The sequence below is a fragment of the Lampris incognitus genome, chromosome 7 (assembly GCF_029633865.1).
Source record: "Lampris incognitus isolate fLamInc1 chromosome 7, fLamInc1.hap2, whole genome shotgun sequence".
Lineage (NCBI taxonomy): Eukaryota > Metazoa > Chordata > Actinopteri > Lampriformes > Lampridae > Lampris > Lampris incognitus.
In genome coordinates, this window is record NC_079217.1 from 63,949,807 (window position 1) to 63,969,955 (window position 20,149).

General features: G+C 46.1%; 1 protein-coding gene across 1 annotated transcript in view; it reads left to right on the forward strand.

Moving 5' to 3' along the window:
- The window catches only part of si:ch211-137a8.2 (uncharacterized protein LOC777613 homolog), a 37,686-nt gene extending 18,602 nt beyond the window's left edge, over window positions 1–19,084 (forward strand). The window contains exons 8-13 of the mRNA XM_056282922.1: window positions 612–747; window positions 2,190–2,308; window positions 8,076–8,312; window positions 14,231–14,303; window positions 15,037–15,086; window positions 19,004–19,084. Coding sequence (XP_056138897.1) covers window positions 612–747; window positions 2,190–2,308; window positions 8,076–8,312; window positions 14,231–14,303; window positions 15,037–15,086; window positions 19,004–19,084 — 696 coding nt within the window. The remainder of the gene's footprint in view (window positions 1–611; window positions 748–2,189; window positions 2,309–8,075; window positions 8,313–14,230; window positions 14,304–15,036; window positions 15,087–19,003) is intronic.
- Window positions 19,085–20,149: the final 1,065 nt, after the last annotated feature.

Here is a 20,149-nt window from a genome sequence, read left to right on the forward strand (position 1 = left end):
GGACAATTGGGGAGAAAATGGGGGGAAAATACCCCCCCCCCACAAAAAAAACAAGAAACCACACTTGAATTAAAAATTAAATTAAAAAAATCATGTGTTCCTTACATCAGGTTACACTTACAATTATTATTATTTAAGTTTTAAATTCATTCAAATTATTTTTCATTATTATTGTTATAAGTTATTGCTGTATTTAAATATTATTTACCTTTTAAACTTATTTAAATTATGATTCATTATTATTATTATAAATGTATTTATATAAATTATTATTTACCTTTAGATGTATTTAAATTATCATTATTATTATAAATTATTATTTGTTTATTTAAATTATCATTGCCCTTACATTTACAAAGAAAGAAAGTGGTGGTATTTTCCTCCCTTGTGTGGTTTTACAGTGCTTGTTTGTGAGACATGATGGACATGTGTCAGTCAGGTGCCCTGTGTGTGTTTGTTCATCTGATGTGTTTCATTGTGAGTCCGGACACGTGACCGGTGTGGCGCCGCTGGTCATCTTCACTGGCTTCCCCAATTAGGGATCAATAAGAAAAATTAGCCAATCAATCCAAACCTCTCTCTTTCCAGAGGAGCTCCACCAATCACCAAAGTCCACCTCTTCCTCCAGACACTCCTCGCCCCCCGCTACCCATGAGCCCCTGGGGCTGGAGTGGGACCCCTCCGTCGACATCGGGGGCTCCATGTCACATGACGAGGCCGACTCGTCCTACTTCAGCGCCAACACCGGTAGGTCGTCCTGAAACACCGGAGCCTCAGCAGAAAACCCTCTGATCCACACTGATCTGGGATCTCACTTCTGAAAAGAGAAACTCTTCATCATTAAATGTATCATTTCTCATGATTATTCATTATGATCATTTCTCATGATTATTCATTATGATTATTCATTATGATAATTTCTCATGACTATTCATTGATTATTTATTATGATAATTTCTCATGATTATTCATTATGATCATTTCTCATGATTATTCATTATGATTATTCATTATGATAACTTCTCATGATTATTCATTGATTATTTATTATGATAATTTCTCATGATTATTCATTATGATTGTTTCTTGTGATTATTCATTATGATTATTCATATGATAATTTCTTATGATTATTCATTGATTGTTTCTTATGATTATTCATTATGATTGTTTCTTATTATTATTCATTATGATTATTTATGATTATTCCTTATGATCGTTTCTTATGATTATTCATTGTGATTATTCATTATGATTGTTTCTTATGATTATTCATTATGATTATTTCTTGATTATTTCTTATGATTGTTTATGATTGTTCATTATGATTATCTCTTATGATTATTCATTGTGATTATTCGTTATGATTATTCGTTATGATTATTTATTATGATTATTCATTGTGATTGTTTCTTATGATTATTCCTTATGATTATTTCTTATGATTATTCGTTATGATTATTAATTATGAGAGCACTGCGTATCCCATAAGCTGTCTTAAAGTAAGATACCAGTAAACTCTGGGGTGGACTGCCCAGCCACATCTTCCAAATGAGCTGCATTAGGACAAAGACGTCTAATAATATTCTTCTCATATGTAAATTACCAATGCGCTGGACATCCGGGCAGCATGGCGAACTATTCTGTTGCCTACCAACACGGGAATCGGTGGTTCGAATCCCCGTGTTACCTCTGGCTTTGTCGGGCTTCCCTGCAGACACAATTGGCTTTCTCTGCGGGTGGGACACTAGCGCCTCCTCTGGTCGGTCGGGGCACCTGTTCGGGGGGAAGGGGAGGGGGAACTGGGGGGGAATAGCGTGATCCTCCCATGCGCTACGTCCCCCTGGTGAAACTCCTCACTGTCAGGTGAAAAGAAGCGGCTGGTGACTCCACATGTATGGGAGGAGGCATGTGGTAGTCTGCAGCCCTCCCCGGATCAGCAGAGGGGGTGGAGCAGAGACCGGGACGGCTCGGAAGAGTGGGGTAATTGGCCAAATACAATTGGGAGAGAAAGGGGGGGGGGGATTCTCCTCATGTAAACTACAAACGCAGTGTGATGTTTTTAACAGAGGGAGGAGCAGGTAAATACATTGAGTAGGAGGTGAAATGCTGTTTCATGTCATGTGGAGGCGTCGAGGCTTAACGCTACCTCAGCTGACGTGAAGGTGTGTGTCTGTGTGTGCGTGCAGGTGTGTGTTACCCAGACCAGCCATATTGCAGGGATGGCAGGAAGAGGTGGAGCTGCATCAGTTCCTTCAACTCTCAGTCTGACCTCCCTCATGACGTCACCAACCAGGAAGCAGACTCGGTGAGTCCTACAGCCGTCAGGTTTAATTAGAAAAACAAACCCCCCCCCTCCAAAAAAAATGTATTTTTGAAGTTTGCAAGATATTTATTTGTATTTGAAAATATTGTAGCGAATTCGGGGGGCAGCCGGGACATGAGCCCAGGTCTTCCACATCACGGGTGAATACGTTAACCAGTCGACTAAAGCCTCATAGCACCTGACACCGGGCTGGATCCTCCCACAGTCCAGCAGATCCGCATAGGAATCACACCCGCCCATAGACCGCCCCCCTGCCTCTGCACCGATTCCGGCAGATCAATCGCATCCGCTCCTACACCGCCCCGCTCCTCTGGCCAGTGTGGCCTCCTAAAGTATCGGCCCGTTGTGCAAAAAAACACTGGGGCGGATCCAGTTTTATTTTGCTGTCTGGGAAGGGTCCGACCCGTTAGCCAACTGGCTAGTGAGTCTACTGATTCATGATCGTTACACAACCCCCCCCCCCCATGGCCTCAGACTTGGAGGTGCTGACTCTCATCCCGGCCATTTCACACCCGGCTGCAAACCGTCCCAGTGAGCTGGAGGTCACGTTCTGATGAAGCCAACAAAACCACATCATCTGAGAAGAGCAGAGATGCAGTTCTGAGGTTCCCAAAACGGACACACTCCTCACCTTGGCTGCGCCTTGAGATCCTGTCCATTAATATCACAAACAGAGTTGGAGACAAGGGACAACCTTGCCAGAGTCCAACACCCACCGAAAACCCGTTTGACTTGGTGCCGAGAATGTGGACACAGCTCTCACTTTGGTGATACAAGGACCGGATGGCTTGTAGCAACTGCCCCGGTACCCCATACTCCCGCAGTACCCCCCCCCCCCACAGAGTAAGTGCCCCGGGGTACACGGTCGTAAGCCTTCCAAAAGTCCACAAAACACATGTAGACTGGCTTGTCGAACTCCCATGAGCCCCTCAGCACTTCTACAAGGGTAAAGAGTTGGTCTGTTGGTCCACGGCCAGGACCAGCATCCTCCTGGACTTGTTGGATAATTCAACCTTCATTTTTGTCCCTAATGTTTTCTGAATAAAGAGCACGGCTGCCATCTCAAAAATATAATTCCCATAAGTAAAGAACGTGGCTGCCTTGTAGATGTATAATGTGTGAAAGAGTGTGTTGATCTAAACCTTTGTTTTAATGTTGTGTTTTGTGGAGTGGAGGAATTTCTCACCTGGTTTGGTGAGAGGGTGAGGGTGGTGCTGGGACCGTGTCTTGATTTAAGACCCAGATTGATTTTTTTTTTTGCACTTGTCCGAGACGGAGTTCTTCAACTTCCGTCCTCTTCAGTCCTGCTCTTATTCCTCATCCTTTGGCGAGTTAGGCCCGCCTCATAAACTGCTCATTTCCTGAGTGGCGGTGACGATAAATAACACTCCATTATCTCCTGGAGTCCTCCCCTCGGTGTCTCCTCGGTGTCTCCTTGTTGTCTCCTCGTTGTCTCCTTATTGTCTCCTCGGTGTCTCCTCGTTGTCCTTTGTTTATCGCTGTATAATAGTCCGTCTATGGAGACTCCTCTTCCTCCTGCACGTGTTCAATCTCCTCCCTGTTGTGTAGCTGTCAATCATCCTGTATGGAACTGTGTATGTGTGTGTGTGTGTGTACTACACTTCAAACAAGACGAGCTCATCACAGCTCGGTTTTTAATGTCCACGTATGTTCGCATACAAGGAATCTGACCAGGGGCGCAACGAGGAGAGGGTGCAATGAGGGGAGGGTGCAATGAGGGGGGCTGCAGGGGTGCAATGAGCGGAGGGTCCAGGGGTGCAACGAGGGGAGGGTGCAATGAGGGGGGCTGCAGGGGTGCAATGAGGGGGGGTGCAGAGGGTGCAATGCACACAGGCGCCGCATCAGCGGGGGCGCCAAAAGTGCAGTGTACAGTAAATAATTCTGGTTATAGGCCCATTTGTTTTTTAAAAGTTTAATATTTATTAGTTACATGAGAATTTTGGATTAGAATATATAGTCACGTATCATATTTCTTACGTTTTGTTGCGTACGGTCTTTTGGCGCCCCCGCTGATGCAGTGCCTGAGTGCATTTCACTCTCTGCATATCCACCCCCCCCCCCCCGTTGCATCCCTGCATCTGACTTGGTACGTTGGTCTTGGTCACACATGTATACAGGTAAATACCATGTGCAATAATTAAAGAAAATAAAGAAATGACAGAACACGAGGCTGTGGGATGAGTGCTGAGCCGAGCATGAGCAGTATTCATGGTGGAAGTCAGATTTCACACCGCAGGTCGTTGAAGAGAAGAGAGTATAAGTGAAAAGTGACAGTCGATGTGAACAGGCATGGAAATGGTAGTGAATGATACAAGTAAGGAATGATATCACCTAGATTCACATAAACCTGTTGTACAGATGCACAATTAGCATTTGCACTGGATGGGAGGGAGTGCAGCACGATGACCACGCCAAGACTTGTCTTGGTGCATGCTCATCAATCCTGGTAATAAAATCAAACAAGGTTGAATCAGTTCATCTGGACACAGAATTTATTGACAGATATGATTCATCATCTAAGTGACCTCTTTGGTCTAAACTGACTGCAGGTATCCCACCCTTATAAACAATACAGTACAGTACAGTGCCTAATGACCGAAAACGATGACCAGTTTCATATGCAAATGTGGATTCGACTATTGCTTATGTGTATTATTCATAGAGGATTAGGGATTGCTGCAATCACAGCATTGTAAGATGGTGACAGATGTACTCTTAGTCCCCCCCTCCCCCTCAGTTCAGGGATGGTCGTTCCCTCCTCACATAGTCGGCCTCTTTGACTCCCCGTTCAAACCAGCATTCCTCCCTATCAAGGATGTGCACATCCTCATCCTTGAAAGAGTGGCCACTGGCCTGTAGATGGTGTAGACTGTGGAGTCCTGGCCTGTAGATGGTGTAGACTGTGGAGTCCTGGCCTGACATGTTCACTCTCCTGTGTTGTGTCATCCTCTTAGCCAGCGTTGGTTTGGTTTCCCCAATGTACAAGTCACGGCAATCCTCCTGGCACTTAACAGCGTACACCATATTACTCTGTTTGTGCCGGGGGACCCCATCCTTGGGGTGGACCAATTTCTGGTGCAGCGTGTTTCGAGGTTTGAACGCATCCTCACCGTTCTGCTGTCCTCTCTCATTCATGCGTATGTATTCTGTCTTGCTCCTATTATGATTCTGCTTCCCTCCAGTGCATACCTCCACTTCTCCAAGCTCTCCTCAACCTGCTCCCTATTCTCACTATAAATCACAATGTCATCTGCAAACATCATAGTCCACGGAGACTCCTGCCTGATCTCGTCTGTCAACCTGCCCATCACCATTGAAAACCAGAAAGGGCTCAGAGCCGATCCTTGATGTAATCCCACCTCCACCTTGAACCCATCTGTCACTTCTACTGCACACCTCACCACTGCCCTCATACATATCCTGCACCACTCCTACATACTCCTCTGCAACTCCCAACTTCCTCATACAATACCACACCTCCTCTCTCGGCACCCTGTCATATGCTTTCTCTAAATCTACAGACACAACGTAACTCCTTCTGGTCTTCTCTATACTTCTCCATCAACACTCTCAAAGCAAACATCACATCTGTGGTGATCTTTCCTGGCATGAAACCATACTGCTGCTCGCTGATCATCACCTCTCCTCTCAACCAGTGCTTAATTTGTAAATGAGGAGGTCCCAGAGCACTGAGAGGGTGCTGCTCCGGCAGGTTAGGGGTGAGAGAAAAAAAAGTCACAGAACACATTTTAAAAATGCACAAAACAGTGCTTTTCATTATGCTGAAACAGCTACGCAATAGTCACGTGCTTTTCGACCAATAATTTTATTGTTGCTTTTATTAAACAGACGAGCCTAGCCTCGCCTGATGTGACAACGAGGCAGTAGACACATGCACAGTAGCAAAGTTCGCCAAGTTAATGCCGAGCTAAAGAAACTTTCAGATGTTTAGACGAAAAACATCAAACAACTTGCCAGCATACAACGCATACAGGCTACGGCGCCTGAACTGCACAATCTGACCCGACACACTGATCACCAGCCCAAAACTATAAGGCTGAGTTAATAACACTGCAGAAAATAATTTTTAAAAAGTACCTCTTATTCATTTGTCCAAAACAGCCCACAAAACATCAGTAGAGCCTTCAGCCTCCTCCTCCCTGCTTCTTACTTTACTCCCAGTGTCCTGTGCAGTTTTGTGTCCTTTAGTAATCCATGACCTCACATATGGAATGGGGTTGGTCAGGGTGAGCGATGGTCCAGCAAGGCAAAGGAAGAGTAGCGTGGAGATGGTGGATGTGTGAAGAGACGACCTGTTGGCGGTGCAGAGTAGGTTCATCTGGGAAAAGCCCCTCTCACACTCTGCACTTGAGATGGGGACAGTGTTCACTGCTGCCGAGAGGTCTTTCAGTCCATCTGGGACAAATGTCCCACCATTGTCCCTGTTTTCCCTATATGCCCGGATGACATTCCGTGCGCAACCGATTCTAAACTGCTGGCAGAGTCTTTCGACTTCATCTCCCCCAAACGGTGCCCCAAGGTCGTCCGACCAATACTGTGGGGAGAGTACTTTTAAATCATCAGTTAACTCGTTGTATCCTGTTCGCTATTTCCCTCGTGTTAGCATACATTTCTCCAGATTCCTTGCCAGGCTTCCGCAAAACGCCCTCTGGTCCAAGGTTCTACCGCTGGCTCATCCTGTATGTAGAGGAGCCCTCCGGCTCGTTCCCCTCCTCTTTTTCCTCCTGCTCCTCGTGTTTGCTAGTGGCAGGTGCTGTCAGGCTTGTGCTAGCTAGCTGCTGCTGTGCTGTGCTGTGCCCTTCCCTGCTGGTCTGAAAAAGCTAAACTCATCTGACTGTCTTTTTGACATTTTTTAATCAATGGCTTTTGATGGAGTAGGCGGCTAGTTGTTGTGAGTCTGATATGGCGGTAATGTCAGCTCCTGTGACGTGGCGTGCACTGCGTGACTTGAGTGACTGACGTCTCTCTTCTCTCTGTCTCTCTGTCTCTCTCTCTCTCTCTCTCTCTCTCTTTAAAAAAATTAGCCGATTTGAAATGCATCAAACGTAGGCAAACAAGCGATTTACGAAAAACGTCAATGGGAAATAATAGAGTGACAGAACAGATAACACTAAAGGTTAGAGAAAAGTGTCTGTGAATGTTCTCATTCATCCAGGTCATGGTTATCCAAAGGAGTTGGATCAAGTGCAACTGGACTTGGTATATATCCGTGAAGACGTTTCGCCTCTCATCCAAGAGGCTTCCTCAGTTGGTGCCTTCCTGACTAGACCAAGCTAGTGTGACTGGCTGCTGATGAGACTCAGAGTTTATGAGAATTTATGACTCAGAAGTTCTGAGTCTCATCACCAGCCAGTCAGACTAGTTTGGTCTAGTCAGGAAGGCATGAACTGAGGAAGCCTCTTGGATGAGAGGTGCAACGTCTTCACGGATATATACCAAGTCCAGTTGCACTTGATTCAACTCCTTTGGATAAGAGAAAAGGTTCTTACAGATTTTTATGGTGATGAACGAGGTGGCAGAGCCAATCAAATAGGTGCCGGTCCAAATCTGGGAGGTCCCGGAGCATGCTCCGGCTTGCTCCAGCACAGATTAAGCCCTGCTCTTCACCTAGCTTCTACTACTCTCTCCCATATCTTCATCAGCTTTGTACCTCTGTGACAGGAATCTTTATGTGTTGTATTTCACATTTTGTTTCTGTTTTCTTCAGCTGCCGGAGGGTTGGCCTGAGCCCACCCATCCCAACACCTTCCTGCTTGTCGTCCCTCAGGAAGGTGGGAGTCGGCTCTCGAGGGACCGGTGGACAACCTCTACTCCTAACGCACAGCCAAGCAGCCAGCCATTTAGCTTCGACCACGGCCGCGTGAGCGCCTGGCTAGGTGTCCAGAGCCCCGCCCTGTCGCAGAGAAGGACTTCCTGTTCCAAAGCTGTGCAGACGGACAGAGAGGTGAGAATTAAAAGCACGCTGCTGAGCTGTTCGTTCCTGCATTAGAAATGACTGAACACGGATTTCTAATTGAGTTTTGCACCAAAGGCAGGCGTTCTCCCTTACGTGGTCATTCTGTGGTCAATGGATGATTTTAGGACTCTCACTATTAACTATAATATCCCCAGTTGCTTTTCAAAAGTGGTTACCTAGCAACCGATGCTCATTTTCCTCTCGTTTTTATTGTTGGTAATTCTGGATTAGAGCGTGAGTGAAATATCTTAAATATATGGATTTCAAAATGGCCGTTGATTCCTCAGTCCTGCGTTGACGGTCGGAGTTGGGTCGGTCTGGACAAGGAGGGGTGTCACGATGTTTTGTTCTAAATCAAAAATCAGCCACAATGACCTCCCAATGTAAACCTTCAGAATCAAAAGCAGGGTTGGCCGCTCTCCCAATATATCTTTTTTCTCCAACCGCGCCTGATTATGTGCACCAAGCACCCTCCATCCAACCATCCATCCATCCATTATCTGAACCGCTTGTCCTGCTGTCAGGGTCGTGGGGATGCTGGGGCCTATCCCAGCAGTCATTGGGCGGCAGGCGGGGAGACACCCTGGACAGGCCATCACAGGGCCCACACACAAACACACCTAGGGACAATCTAGTACGGCCGAGTCACCTGACCTACATGTCTTTGGACTGTGGGAGGAAACCGGAAACCCACCCAGACACAGGGAGAACATGCAAACTCCACACAGAGGATGACCCGGGACCACCCCCCCCCCAAGGTTGGACTACCCCGGGGCTCGAACCCAGAACCTTCTTGCTGTGAGGCGACTGCGCTAACCACCGCGCCACCGTGCCGCCAGCATCGAGCATCCGTCTGGAGAAAGAGAACAAAGCTCCAAGACGACACATCGTGGCCTACCGGTAACCTGCGGCTGCACTTTTGGAGACACCGTGGCACCTCCAGAGTCGTAGATGACGGAGAAACCACAGAGCTGGAAAATCCTCCTGCTCCCCTGAAGTCAACGGTGTGGCAGCATTCTGCCTCCCCCAGGAGTTACGTCAACGATGAATGCGTTGTGGACAGGATGAGTAAAGTTAGTCAGCTATGCTACACGCAGGTACCATACGTCACCCAACAGCCAACGGGGTCAGAAATGCTGATTCTGGAGGTTTTCTGCAGGCGAGGAAATTCAAGCTGTTGTTAAAAAGTACCCTTCAGCCCCTTCTGCCACGTAGTGATTTTGTTTTTTCTCCCCAATTATAACTGGCCAGCTACCCGACTCTTCCGAGGCGTCCCGGCCTCTGCTCCGCCCCCTCTGCTGATCCGGGGAGGGCTGCAGACTACCACATGCCTCCTCCCATACATGTGGTGCTGTATCACGTGTGATATAACCACCATGTTTTTTAAACGTACCACACTGAGGCCATACGGTCAAATTTAAGTAATTTATTGAAAATGTAATAACGATGACTTATTTCAGCAGTCAGTTAGGGACAAACATAAACACAAAAACAAATCCGGGTGGCGTGGCGGTCTATTCCATTGCCTACCAACACAGGGATCACCGGTTCGAATCCCCGTGTTACCTCCGGCTTGGTCGGGCATCCCTACAGACGCAATTGGCCGTGTTTACGGGTGGGAAGCCGGATGTGGGTATGTGTCCTGGTCGCTGCTCTAGCGCCTCCTCTGGTTGGTCAGGGCGCCTGTTCGGGGGGGGGGGGGATAGCGTGATCCTCCCACGTGCTGTATCCCCCTGGTGAAACTCCTCACTGTCAGGTGAAAAGAAGCGGCTGGTGACTCCACATGTATGGGAGGAGGCATGTGGTAGTCTGCAGCCCTCCCCGGATCGGCAGAGGGGGGTCGAGCAGAGACCGGGACGACTCAGACGAGTGGGTTGATTAGCCAAGTACAATTGGGGGGAAAAAAGGGGAAACATCCAAAAACAAATAAATAAATATCCTAAATGAATAAACACCTTCCGTCCAGTTTCACCAGTCAGAGATAACATAGTACCAGCTCCCAGCAGGGCACATAAATAATTCTCTGCTCAATATTCAGTTCTTATCAACATGGAAATACGTGGTTGTTGTTTCGTCCATATATCATCAGCTCACTGCCCGTTGACCTTGGCAAACGCAGGTTCTCTAAACAAACCAATGTTTAGCTTTTAATTATTTTTAAAAAAGAGCCTCACCAAACCCAGAGTTGCAGAACAACGTGCACGTATCTTTAGACCAAGAACCAAGGATTTGTTTATGCCAGATAAATATTTCTCTCGTCAACCTACGTTCTTCCGTATTGCCGGCACACTGGCAGAGAAGGTCCTGGGTTCGAGCCCCGGGATAGTCCAACCTTGGGGGTCGTCTCAGGTCATCCTCTGTGTGGAGTTTGCATGTTCTCCCCATGTCAAAAATAGTATATCAAAATCTAAAAATTAAAAAAAAAACATGGAGTAACTGATTCCTTAACTGAGCTATACATATCTTCTGACAAGCCTCACATGATTCCCATCCCATGTCCCCCACTGCACCCAAACTTGGTGCATATTCGTGCACAACCAGAAAATATCTTCTAACACTGTTTTGCACTGATGGACACAGAGATATGTTTAAGGCCCCCAGCTCTGGCAGGATAATCAAGCACAGGGCACATACAAGCTTGAAGCGGTTTAGCGTTTGCTTGGAAAGTCATGTGGCCTTGCAGCCTGTCCAGGGTGTCTCCCCGCCTGCCGCCCAATGACTGCTGGGATAGGCTCCAGCATCCCCGCCCGCGACCCTGAGAGCAGGATAAGCGGTTTGATTAATGGAATGGATGGATGGATCCTTCAAATTTTGACTTTTACCAGTGATTCCTCTACCTGCTAATTTAGCAAGAACCTTCACACCTTGTGAAATTCACACGTCCATCGCCATAGAAACCAAGATATTTATGAGTGTGCATGATTCAGTTTATGAGATCCAACTTTAAACTGTTAAGTGCTGTGGGTAAATGAGTGTTTTCTAGAGTGAATTATTTCAGTTTTCTTTTCTTTTAATAGTTTCCATTTTTTACACCACTCATTAGTAAAGGAGAGCATCTGCTGCAGTTTGTGTTGGGATGGAGATGGTAAAACTATGCTGTCTGCATACTCAGGAATACTTGTCATTTCCCTTACACACATTAGTCCACAATTTATGGATTTAATTTCTTTGGCCAAATAATTTATATAAATTGCAAACAATGTGGGGGACAAAGGGTCACCTTGTTTCACCCCTCATGCTGTTGGAACCAGTTTGTTTGATACTCGTTCTATCTTACACATGCTATGGGGTCGCTGTAGAGAGCTTTTAGAATTTTCTACTCACCCCCCACTCGAGTCTCTAAGCTAAAAGATCCCTACTGATCACACCAAAAGCCTTGTGACAGTGGATAATGATCCTTTTGACTTGTTTTCCCTAATTCTATTTGTTGTAATTGTAGACAGCACAAAGATGTGATCAAGACATGACCATGACTTAAGAAACCCATTTTGCATTTGGGCGACATAGCGGTCTATTCCATTGCCTACCAACACGGGGATCGCCGGTTCGAATCCCTGTGTTAACTCCGGCTTGGTCGGGCGTCCCTACAGACACAATTGGCTGTGTCTGCAGGTGGGGAGCCGGATGTGGGTATGTGTCCTGGTCACTGCACTAGCGCCTCCTCTGGTTGGTCAGGGCACCTATTTGGGGGGCAGGGCAACTGGGGAGGAATAGCATGATCCTCCCACACACTACGTCCCCCTGGTGAAACTCGTCAGGTGAAAAGAAGCGGCTGGTGACTCCCCATGTATGGGAGGAGGCATGTGGTAGTCCGCAGCCCTCCTCGGATCGGCGGAGGAGGTGGAGCAGCGACCGGGACGGCTCGGTGAGCGGGGTGATTGGCCAAGTACAACTAGGGAGAAAAAGGGGACCCCCCCCCCAGAAACAGAAAGCCATTTTGCTGTTCTACGAGGAGCCGTTCTTTCTCGGGGTACCTCATGAGCCTCATGAAGTATATAGTGGAGAACAGCTTGTGAACTGTGCTCACCGGGCTGATCCCTCTGTAATTTAATGGCTGCCTCGGGTCGTCACCAAGAGATTTTGGTATTGTATTCATAATAGATTTAAGATGGTATTTTGCCAGATTCAAACCCTGTTTTAAATACTTGGCATAAGATAACAAATAATTTGGGTGATTTTAATATCTTATTTGGTATATTTTCAACTCCACTTGCTGCAGGAGCCACCCAGGAGTCAGCCTCCGGTGCAGACAGCACTGTGAAGTTGCAGTTGGTGATGAGGGACATTTGTCTGTCTCTGTCTGTCTGTCTCTTTCTGTCTGTCTGTTTGTCTGTCTGTCTTTCTGTCTCTTTCTGTCTGTCTGTCTCTGTTTGTCTGTCTGTCTGTCTCTTTGTCTGTCTGTCTGTCCGTCTCTCTCTGTCTGTCTCTCTCTGTGTCTGTCTCGCTCTCTGTCTCTCGCTCTCTTTCTGTTTGTCTGTCTGTCTGTTTGTCTGTCTGTGTCTGTCTGTCTGTCTCTGTGTCTGTCTGTCTCTCTCTCTCTGTGTCTGTCTGTCTTTCTCTGTCTCTTTCGCTCGCTCTCTGTCTGTTTGTCTGTCTCTCTCTCTCTGTCTGTTTGTCTGTCTGTCTCTCTCTCTGTCTCTGTCTGTCTGTGTCTGTCTGTCTGTCTGTCTCTTTCTGTCTGTCTTTCTCTCTGTCTGTGTCTGTCTGTCTGTCTCTTTCTGTCTGTCTGTTTGTCTGTCTGTCTGTCTCTGTTTGTCTGTCTGTCTGTCTCTTTGTCTGTCTGTCTGTCTGTCTGTCTGTCTGTCTGTCTGTCTGTCTGTCCGTCTCTCTCTGTCTGTCTCTCTCTGTGTCTGTCTCGCTCTCTGTCTCTCGCTCTCTTTCTGTTTGTCTGTCTGTCTGTTTGTCTGTCTCTGTCTGTCTGTGTCTGTCTGTCTGTCTCTGTGTCTGTCTGTCTCTCTCTCTCTGTCTGTCTGTCTTTCTCTGTCTCTTTCGCTCGCTCTCTCTGTCTGTTTGTCTGTCTCTCTCTCTCTGTCTGTCTGTCTGTCTCTTTCTGTCTGTCTCTCTCTCTGTCTCTGTCTGTCTGTGTCTGTCTGTCTGTCTCTTTCTGTCTGTCTGTCTCTCTGTCTGTGTCTGTCTGTCTCTCTCTTTCTGTCTGTGTTTCTGTCTGTCTGTCTGTCTGTCTGTCTGTCTGTCTGTCTGTCTGTCTGTCTCTCTCTCTGTCTTTCTCTTTCGCTCGCTTGCTCTCTCTGTCTCTCTTGCTAATGTCTCTCTCCCTCCCTCCCGGGGTCTCTGGGTGTTTCCATACCTTTCTTCTTAAGATGCCTGTAGGTCGCCTAAACACTGAGGTGCAAACGGGCCCTGTCACGCGTCCTCAGTCTGGGTTGGTCCTGTAAACAGTGACGGATGAATACTGAGAGGCAGTGTCGGAGAGAGCGAGAGAGAGAGGGAGGGAGGGAGGGAGAGAGAGAGGGAGGGAGGGAGGGAGGGAGGGAGAGAGCGAGGGATGCAGAGTCATGAGGAAGCAAACGACGAAGAGGAATTGATGCAGGAGAGGGGGGAGGATGCCGGTGGGCGGTAATGGAGGGAGGGAGAAAGACTTCCAGGAGGGAGATAGCGTTAGCTGTTGGTTTAATGGCTGCTGAAGGAGAGAGAGGGGGGGAGGAGGGGGGGAGAGAACTGCATGCAAGGGACAGATTAAATGAGAATGATGAATTGCACAAAAAAGAGGGGCAGGAAATGTACCTTTTCACGGTCAAAGTGTGCGTCTGTGTGTAAAAGGGTGGCGCTCTGGAGTTCCCTACTTTACAAGTTGCCCTTGCTAGGTGTCATATTGGATGAGGGTAACTTTGGCTTTAAGCTAGTCTGTCCTGTGTGTGTCTGTGTGTGTGTCTGTGTGTGTCTCTCAGGGCTACTCTGAGGGTAACTGCATGGACCACCCCTATCAAGCAGCATCCCTTCTCCATGACAACTGCCATGATGGTGCACATGTGCTGTCACATGACCTCAACTCCCGCTCTGATTGGATGAGTGTGAGGCATCCATCACATCTTCAGGTGAGCTGGAGTGTGTGTGTGTGTGTGTCTGTGTGTGTGTGTGTGTCAGTCAGTCAGTCGTTTAGAAACCAGCTTTTCCCCCTTTTTTCTCCCCAATTGACCCCACTCTTCTGAGCCGTCCCGGTCTCTGCTCCACCCCCTCTGCTGACCCGGGGAGGGCTGCAGACTACCACGTGCCTCCTCCCATACATGTGGAGTCACCAGCCGCTTCTTTTCACCTGACAGTGAGGAGTTTCCCCAGGGGGACGTAGGGCATAGGAGGATCCCCCCCCCCCAGAACAGGCGCCCCAAACTGGAGGTAATACGGGGATTCGAACCGGCGATCCCCGTATTGGTAGGCAGCGGAATGGACCGCCACGCCACCCGGACGCCCCGCCCCATTGATGTTTAACGAGTCCCCGAGCTGAACGTCAAGAGTGGCGGGGTGGACGAGTGGTAATGTGGAGCAGTGTCATTCTGGGAATCTCCCTCTGTCCATACAGCGTGTTTGTGTTGTTATACTTTACAAAATCAAATACAAAAGTAGAACTTTTCTTTATTTTTTTCTCTTTTTAATAGAGGTCCCCATCGTTCAGCTTCTTTTGGGCAACCTTTTCTTTTTCCTGCCAAAGCAACAGGAACACGGCAAACACAACGAAAATTATTGTTTCTACTGTCAGACATGTTATTGTTTCTACTGTCAGATGTGTTATTGTTTCTACTGTCAGATGTGTTACTGGTTCTACTGTCAGATGTGTTATTGTTTCTACTGTCAGACATGTTATTGTTTCTACTGTCAGATGTGTTACTGGTTCTACTGTCAGATGTGTTATTGTTTCTACTGTCAGATGTGTTATTGTTTCTACTGTCAGACATGTTATTGTTTCTACTGTCAGACGTGTTATTGTTTCTACTGTCAGACATGTTATTGTTTCTACTGTCAGATGTGTTACTGGTTCTACTGTCAGACGTGTTATTGTTTCTACTGTCAGACATGTTATTGTTTCTACTGTCAGATGTGTTACTGGTTCTACTGTCAGATGTGTTATTGTTTCTACTGTCAGACGTGTTATTGTTTCTACTGTCAGACATGTTATTGTTTCTACTGTCAGATATGTTATTGTTTCTACTGTCAGTTGTGTTATTGTTTCTACTGTCAGATGTGTTATTGTTTCTACTGTCAGACATGTTATTGTTTCTACTGTCAGATATGTTATGTTTCTACTGTCAGATATGTTATGTTTCTACTGTCAGATGTGTTACTGTTTCTACTGTCAGATGTGTTACTGTTTCTACTGTCAGATGTGTTACTGTTTCTACTGTCAGATATGTTATGTTTCTACTGTCAGATGTGTTACTGTTTCTACTGTCAGATATGTTATTGTTTCTACTGTCAGATGTGTTATTGTTTCTACTGTCAGATGTGTTATTGTTTCTACTGTCAGACATGTTATTGTTTCTACTGTCAGATATGTTATTGTTTCTACTGTCAGTTGTGTTATTGTTTCTACTGTCAGATGTGTTATTGTTTCTACTGTCAGACGTGTTATTGTTTCTACTGTCAGATATGTTATTGTTTCTACTGTCAGATATGTTACTGTTTCTACTGTCAGATGTGTTATTGTTTCTACTGTCAGATGTGTTACTGTTTCTACTGTCAGATATGTTACTGTTTCTACTGTCAGATATGTTACTGTTTCTACTGTCAGATATGTTACTGTTTCTACTGTCAGATATGTTACTGTTTCTACTGTCAGATATGTTATTGTTTCTACTGTCAGATATGTTAGTTTCTACTGTCAGATATGTTACTGTTTCTACTGTCAGATGTGTTACTGTTTCTACTGTCAGATATGTTACTGTTTCTACTGTCAGATATGTTATTGTTTCTACTGTCAGATATGTTACTGTTTCTACTGTCAGATGTGTTACTGTTTCTACTGTCAGATGTGTTACTGTTTCTACTGTCAGATATGTTACTGTTTCTACTGTCAGATATGTTATTGTTTCTACTGTCAGATATGTTACTGTTTCTACTGTCAGATGTGTTATTGTTTCTACTGTCAGATATGTTACTGTTTCTACTGTCAGATATGTTACTGTTTCTACTGTCAGATATGTTACTGTTTCTACTATCAGATATGTTAGTTTCTACCATCAGATGTGTTACTGTTTCTACCGTCAGATATGTTACTGTTTCTACTGTCAGATATGTTAGTTTCTACCATCAGATGTGTTACTGTTTCTACCGTCAGATATGTTACTGTTTCTACCGTCAGATATGTTACTGTTTCTACTATCAGATATGTTACTGTTTCTACTATCAGATATGTTACTGTTTCTACCGTCAGATATGTTACTGTTTCTACCGTCAGATATGTTACTGTTTCTACTGTCAGATGTGTTACTGTTTCTACTGTCAGATATGTTATTGTTTCTACTGTCAGATGTGTTATTGTTTCTACTGTCAGATGTGTTATTGTTTCTACTGTCAGATGTGTTATTGTTTCTACTGTCAGATGTGTCATCGGTATGAATGTCTCATAATGTCTTGATCAAGAGTCTTAGGCATGAAAAGTCAAATCTGATGACTGGTTTCGATTGGACTTTAACATTTCTCTGTATTATTCTGTCCTTTTTCCAGTGCAACGAAGAGAATCCCCGGTTTCACGAGGCCGAGGGTCCCGTCCACAGAGAAACACGGTGAGAGACCCCGAGCGTCCATGCAGAGGAACAACAATCTGCAAAAAGTTTTTCAATCCCACCGAGAAAAATCCAAATGTAGACTCATTTGACACCGAAGCAGCGATCTGGGAAGAGAGCACGGTCGGTGTGAATGGGTCGACACAGGTCCTCCGGTCTGGTCAGGTCTGACGCGGGTCCAACAAGACTCATGGGGGATATGGGTTTATCCCACGCAGGTTGAACCAGTGCTAGGTAACACTGTCATACGCAGGTTCTGTGTGTGGAAGTAGGCTGTTGCACGCTGGCGGGGTTGGTGGTTCAGTTCCCTGTTTAACTTGCTGTGAGGCGCTGACCCTGTGGCGCCGTCCAGACACGCCGCCAGCTGACGTCCAGAGGTGGAAAGTAGTGAATTACACGTACGCATCTTACGGTACTTGGGTAAAATCGTCCCTCTACTTTTCAAAGAGGAATAAAATCAAAGCAGCTTTTACTTGGAGTTGACTTATAATAAAATGTCACTTTGTGATTTTACTGGAAGGAGCGGAAAAAAGTGAAGACGATCCACCAAGACTGCAAACCGATTAAAACAATAAAAATTGACAAAAAGCACCAGTGGTAAAATGTAGAAGGCCGTTTCCAGAGTGACCCAAAGCAAAGCGGGCAGATGGGAAACTGTTGAGTTTTATGTAAAGATACTGGAGGCAGTGCAGAAACGGAGATTCAAGGACATAAAACACCCTCATTTTAAAATGTTTTAGCAAGTTTTGGCCCATTTTACAGGATTTATTTTTTTCCTACAAGAGGCTAAATAGGTGCAGCACAGTGGTTAGCGTGGTCGCCTCACAGCAAGAAGGTCCTGGGTTCGAGCCCCGGGGTAGTCCAACCTTGGGGGTCGTCCCGGGTCGTCCTCTGTGTGGAGTTTGCATGTTCTCCCCGTGTCCGCGTGGGTTTCCTCCGGGGGCTCCGGTTTCCTCCCACAGTCCAAAGACATGTAGGTCAGGTGACTCGGCCGTACTACATTGTCCCTAGGTGTGAATGTGTGTGTGGTGGCCCTGTGATGGACTGGCGGCCTGTCCAGGGTGTCTCCCCGCCTGCCGCCCAATGACTGCTGGGATAGGCTCCAGCATCCCACTATCCTGAGAGCAGGATAAGCCGTTTGGATAATGGATGGATCATCATCATCATCATCATCATCAGTTCCGTATGACCTATGGAGGTCGTAGGAGCACAGCTGATACCTCAACAGGTTGAGTCATCATTGTGTGTCAGTAGGGGGAGTACCTGGTGGTCCCTAGCTCCTCTCCAGGTATGGATGGCCGTTGGTTCACAGAGGAACTCATCCGCCCAATGACAGGTTTTGTTTGTAGTCCTGCTGGGTGTCCACACACCCTCCTCACAACAACCAGGGGTTGAAGTGGGGGTGCCGGTTTAGTCGCCGACGACCCGGCGGTTGCAGTTTAACGTCGTACCCAGGACCGGTGGATGGATGGAGAATTGGGTTAAAAAAGGTCCATGTGTTGGGGATAATGGGTGTTTCTGGAGATGTACAGTGTCAGAATAAATGTGGTTTGCTCATCCAGTACGTTTGTCCAGGTTGGAATGATATGGGTTGTCAACCAAAGAATATTTCATATTTTTAGTTTTAAAACGAACGTAATTCTAAAAGTAATTGCTCAAATGGTTTTTCACTAAGAAACTAATTTACTCTTAGTTGTGTGGTTTATTTATTTATTTATTTTAATCAGTACTTTTACTGAAAGTATCACTAAAGTAGCAGTTCTTGCCCTTAAATAGGAGTTTTCAGTTCTCGTTCCACCTCTTGCCAACATCTCCTCTGTCTCCTCCCACAGTTTGACGTCCGGCCGTAGGGGCCTGCACTCCTGGATCCCCTCAGCCTTCCTCTACTTCCTCCTGGCTGCGGCTCTGACCCTACTGGCCTGCTCGGTCTGGGGCCCCCTGCAGCCACCATGCCATCGAAGCAACACACTCCTGCCTAGCTTCCATCTGGTGCTCAGATACGTTAATGGACCTCCACCCACCTGAAGGACATGCCGGCGAAAGATGCGGATGGAGCCAAAAACGCCATTGATTATCAAAGATGGATTTGGAGGTTCAAAGACTTGAGGAGGGAAAGAAAAACTCAACAAATCAAAATGTTTTTATTCGGCACGCGAAACCGAATGACTCACTTACAAAGAGAGTTCACCTTGCCACGTATCCTTCATCGTTTCTTTTTTCTGGCGTTTGCAGAGAAACCAGCGTGTTTGTGGCAGCCGGTTCAGTCATGACTTAGTTGTGGTTGAACTGTCAGTTCAGTCCATGTATCCATGTCTTCCAAACCTGGAAGCCCTAACAAAACCTCAGATTGTACAAGATGAAGCCAGTCATTTAAGCACTGACCGACCAAAACTGACCTGGGTTTAGGTTTTAAACATCCGAATAATTTCCACGACGTTGTTGCACAAGAAGTTCAAAGTTCCCGTTCTCCTTATCTGAGGAACATTCTTCTTACCTGAGGAACATTCTCCTTATCTGAGGAACATTCTCCTTATCTGAGGAACATTCTCCTTATCTGAGGAACATTCTTCTTACCTGAGGAACATTCTTATCTGAGGAACATTCTTCTTACCCGAGGAACATTCTTCTTACCTGAGGAACATTCTTCTTACCTGAGGAACATTGTCCTTATCTGAGGAACATTCTTCTTACCTGAGGAACATTCTTCTTACCTGAGGCACATTCTCCTTATCTGAGGCACATTCTCCTTATCTGAGGAACATTCTTCTTATCTGAGGAACATTCTCCTTATCCGAGGAACATTCTCCTTACCTGAGGAACATTCTCCTTACCTGAGGAACATTCTCCTTTCCTGAAGAACATTCTTCTTATCTGAGGAACATTCTTCTTATCTGAGGAACATTCTCCTTACCTGAGGAACATTCTCCTTATCTGAGGAACATTCTTCTTACCTGAGGAACATTCTTATCTGAGGAACATTCTTCTTACCCGAGGAACATTCTTCTTACCTGAGGAACATTCTTCTTACCTGAGGAACATTGTCCTTATCTGAGGAACATTCTTCTTATCTGAGGAACATTCTTCTTATCT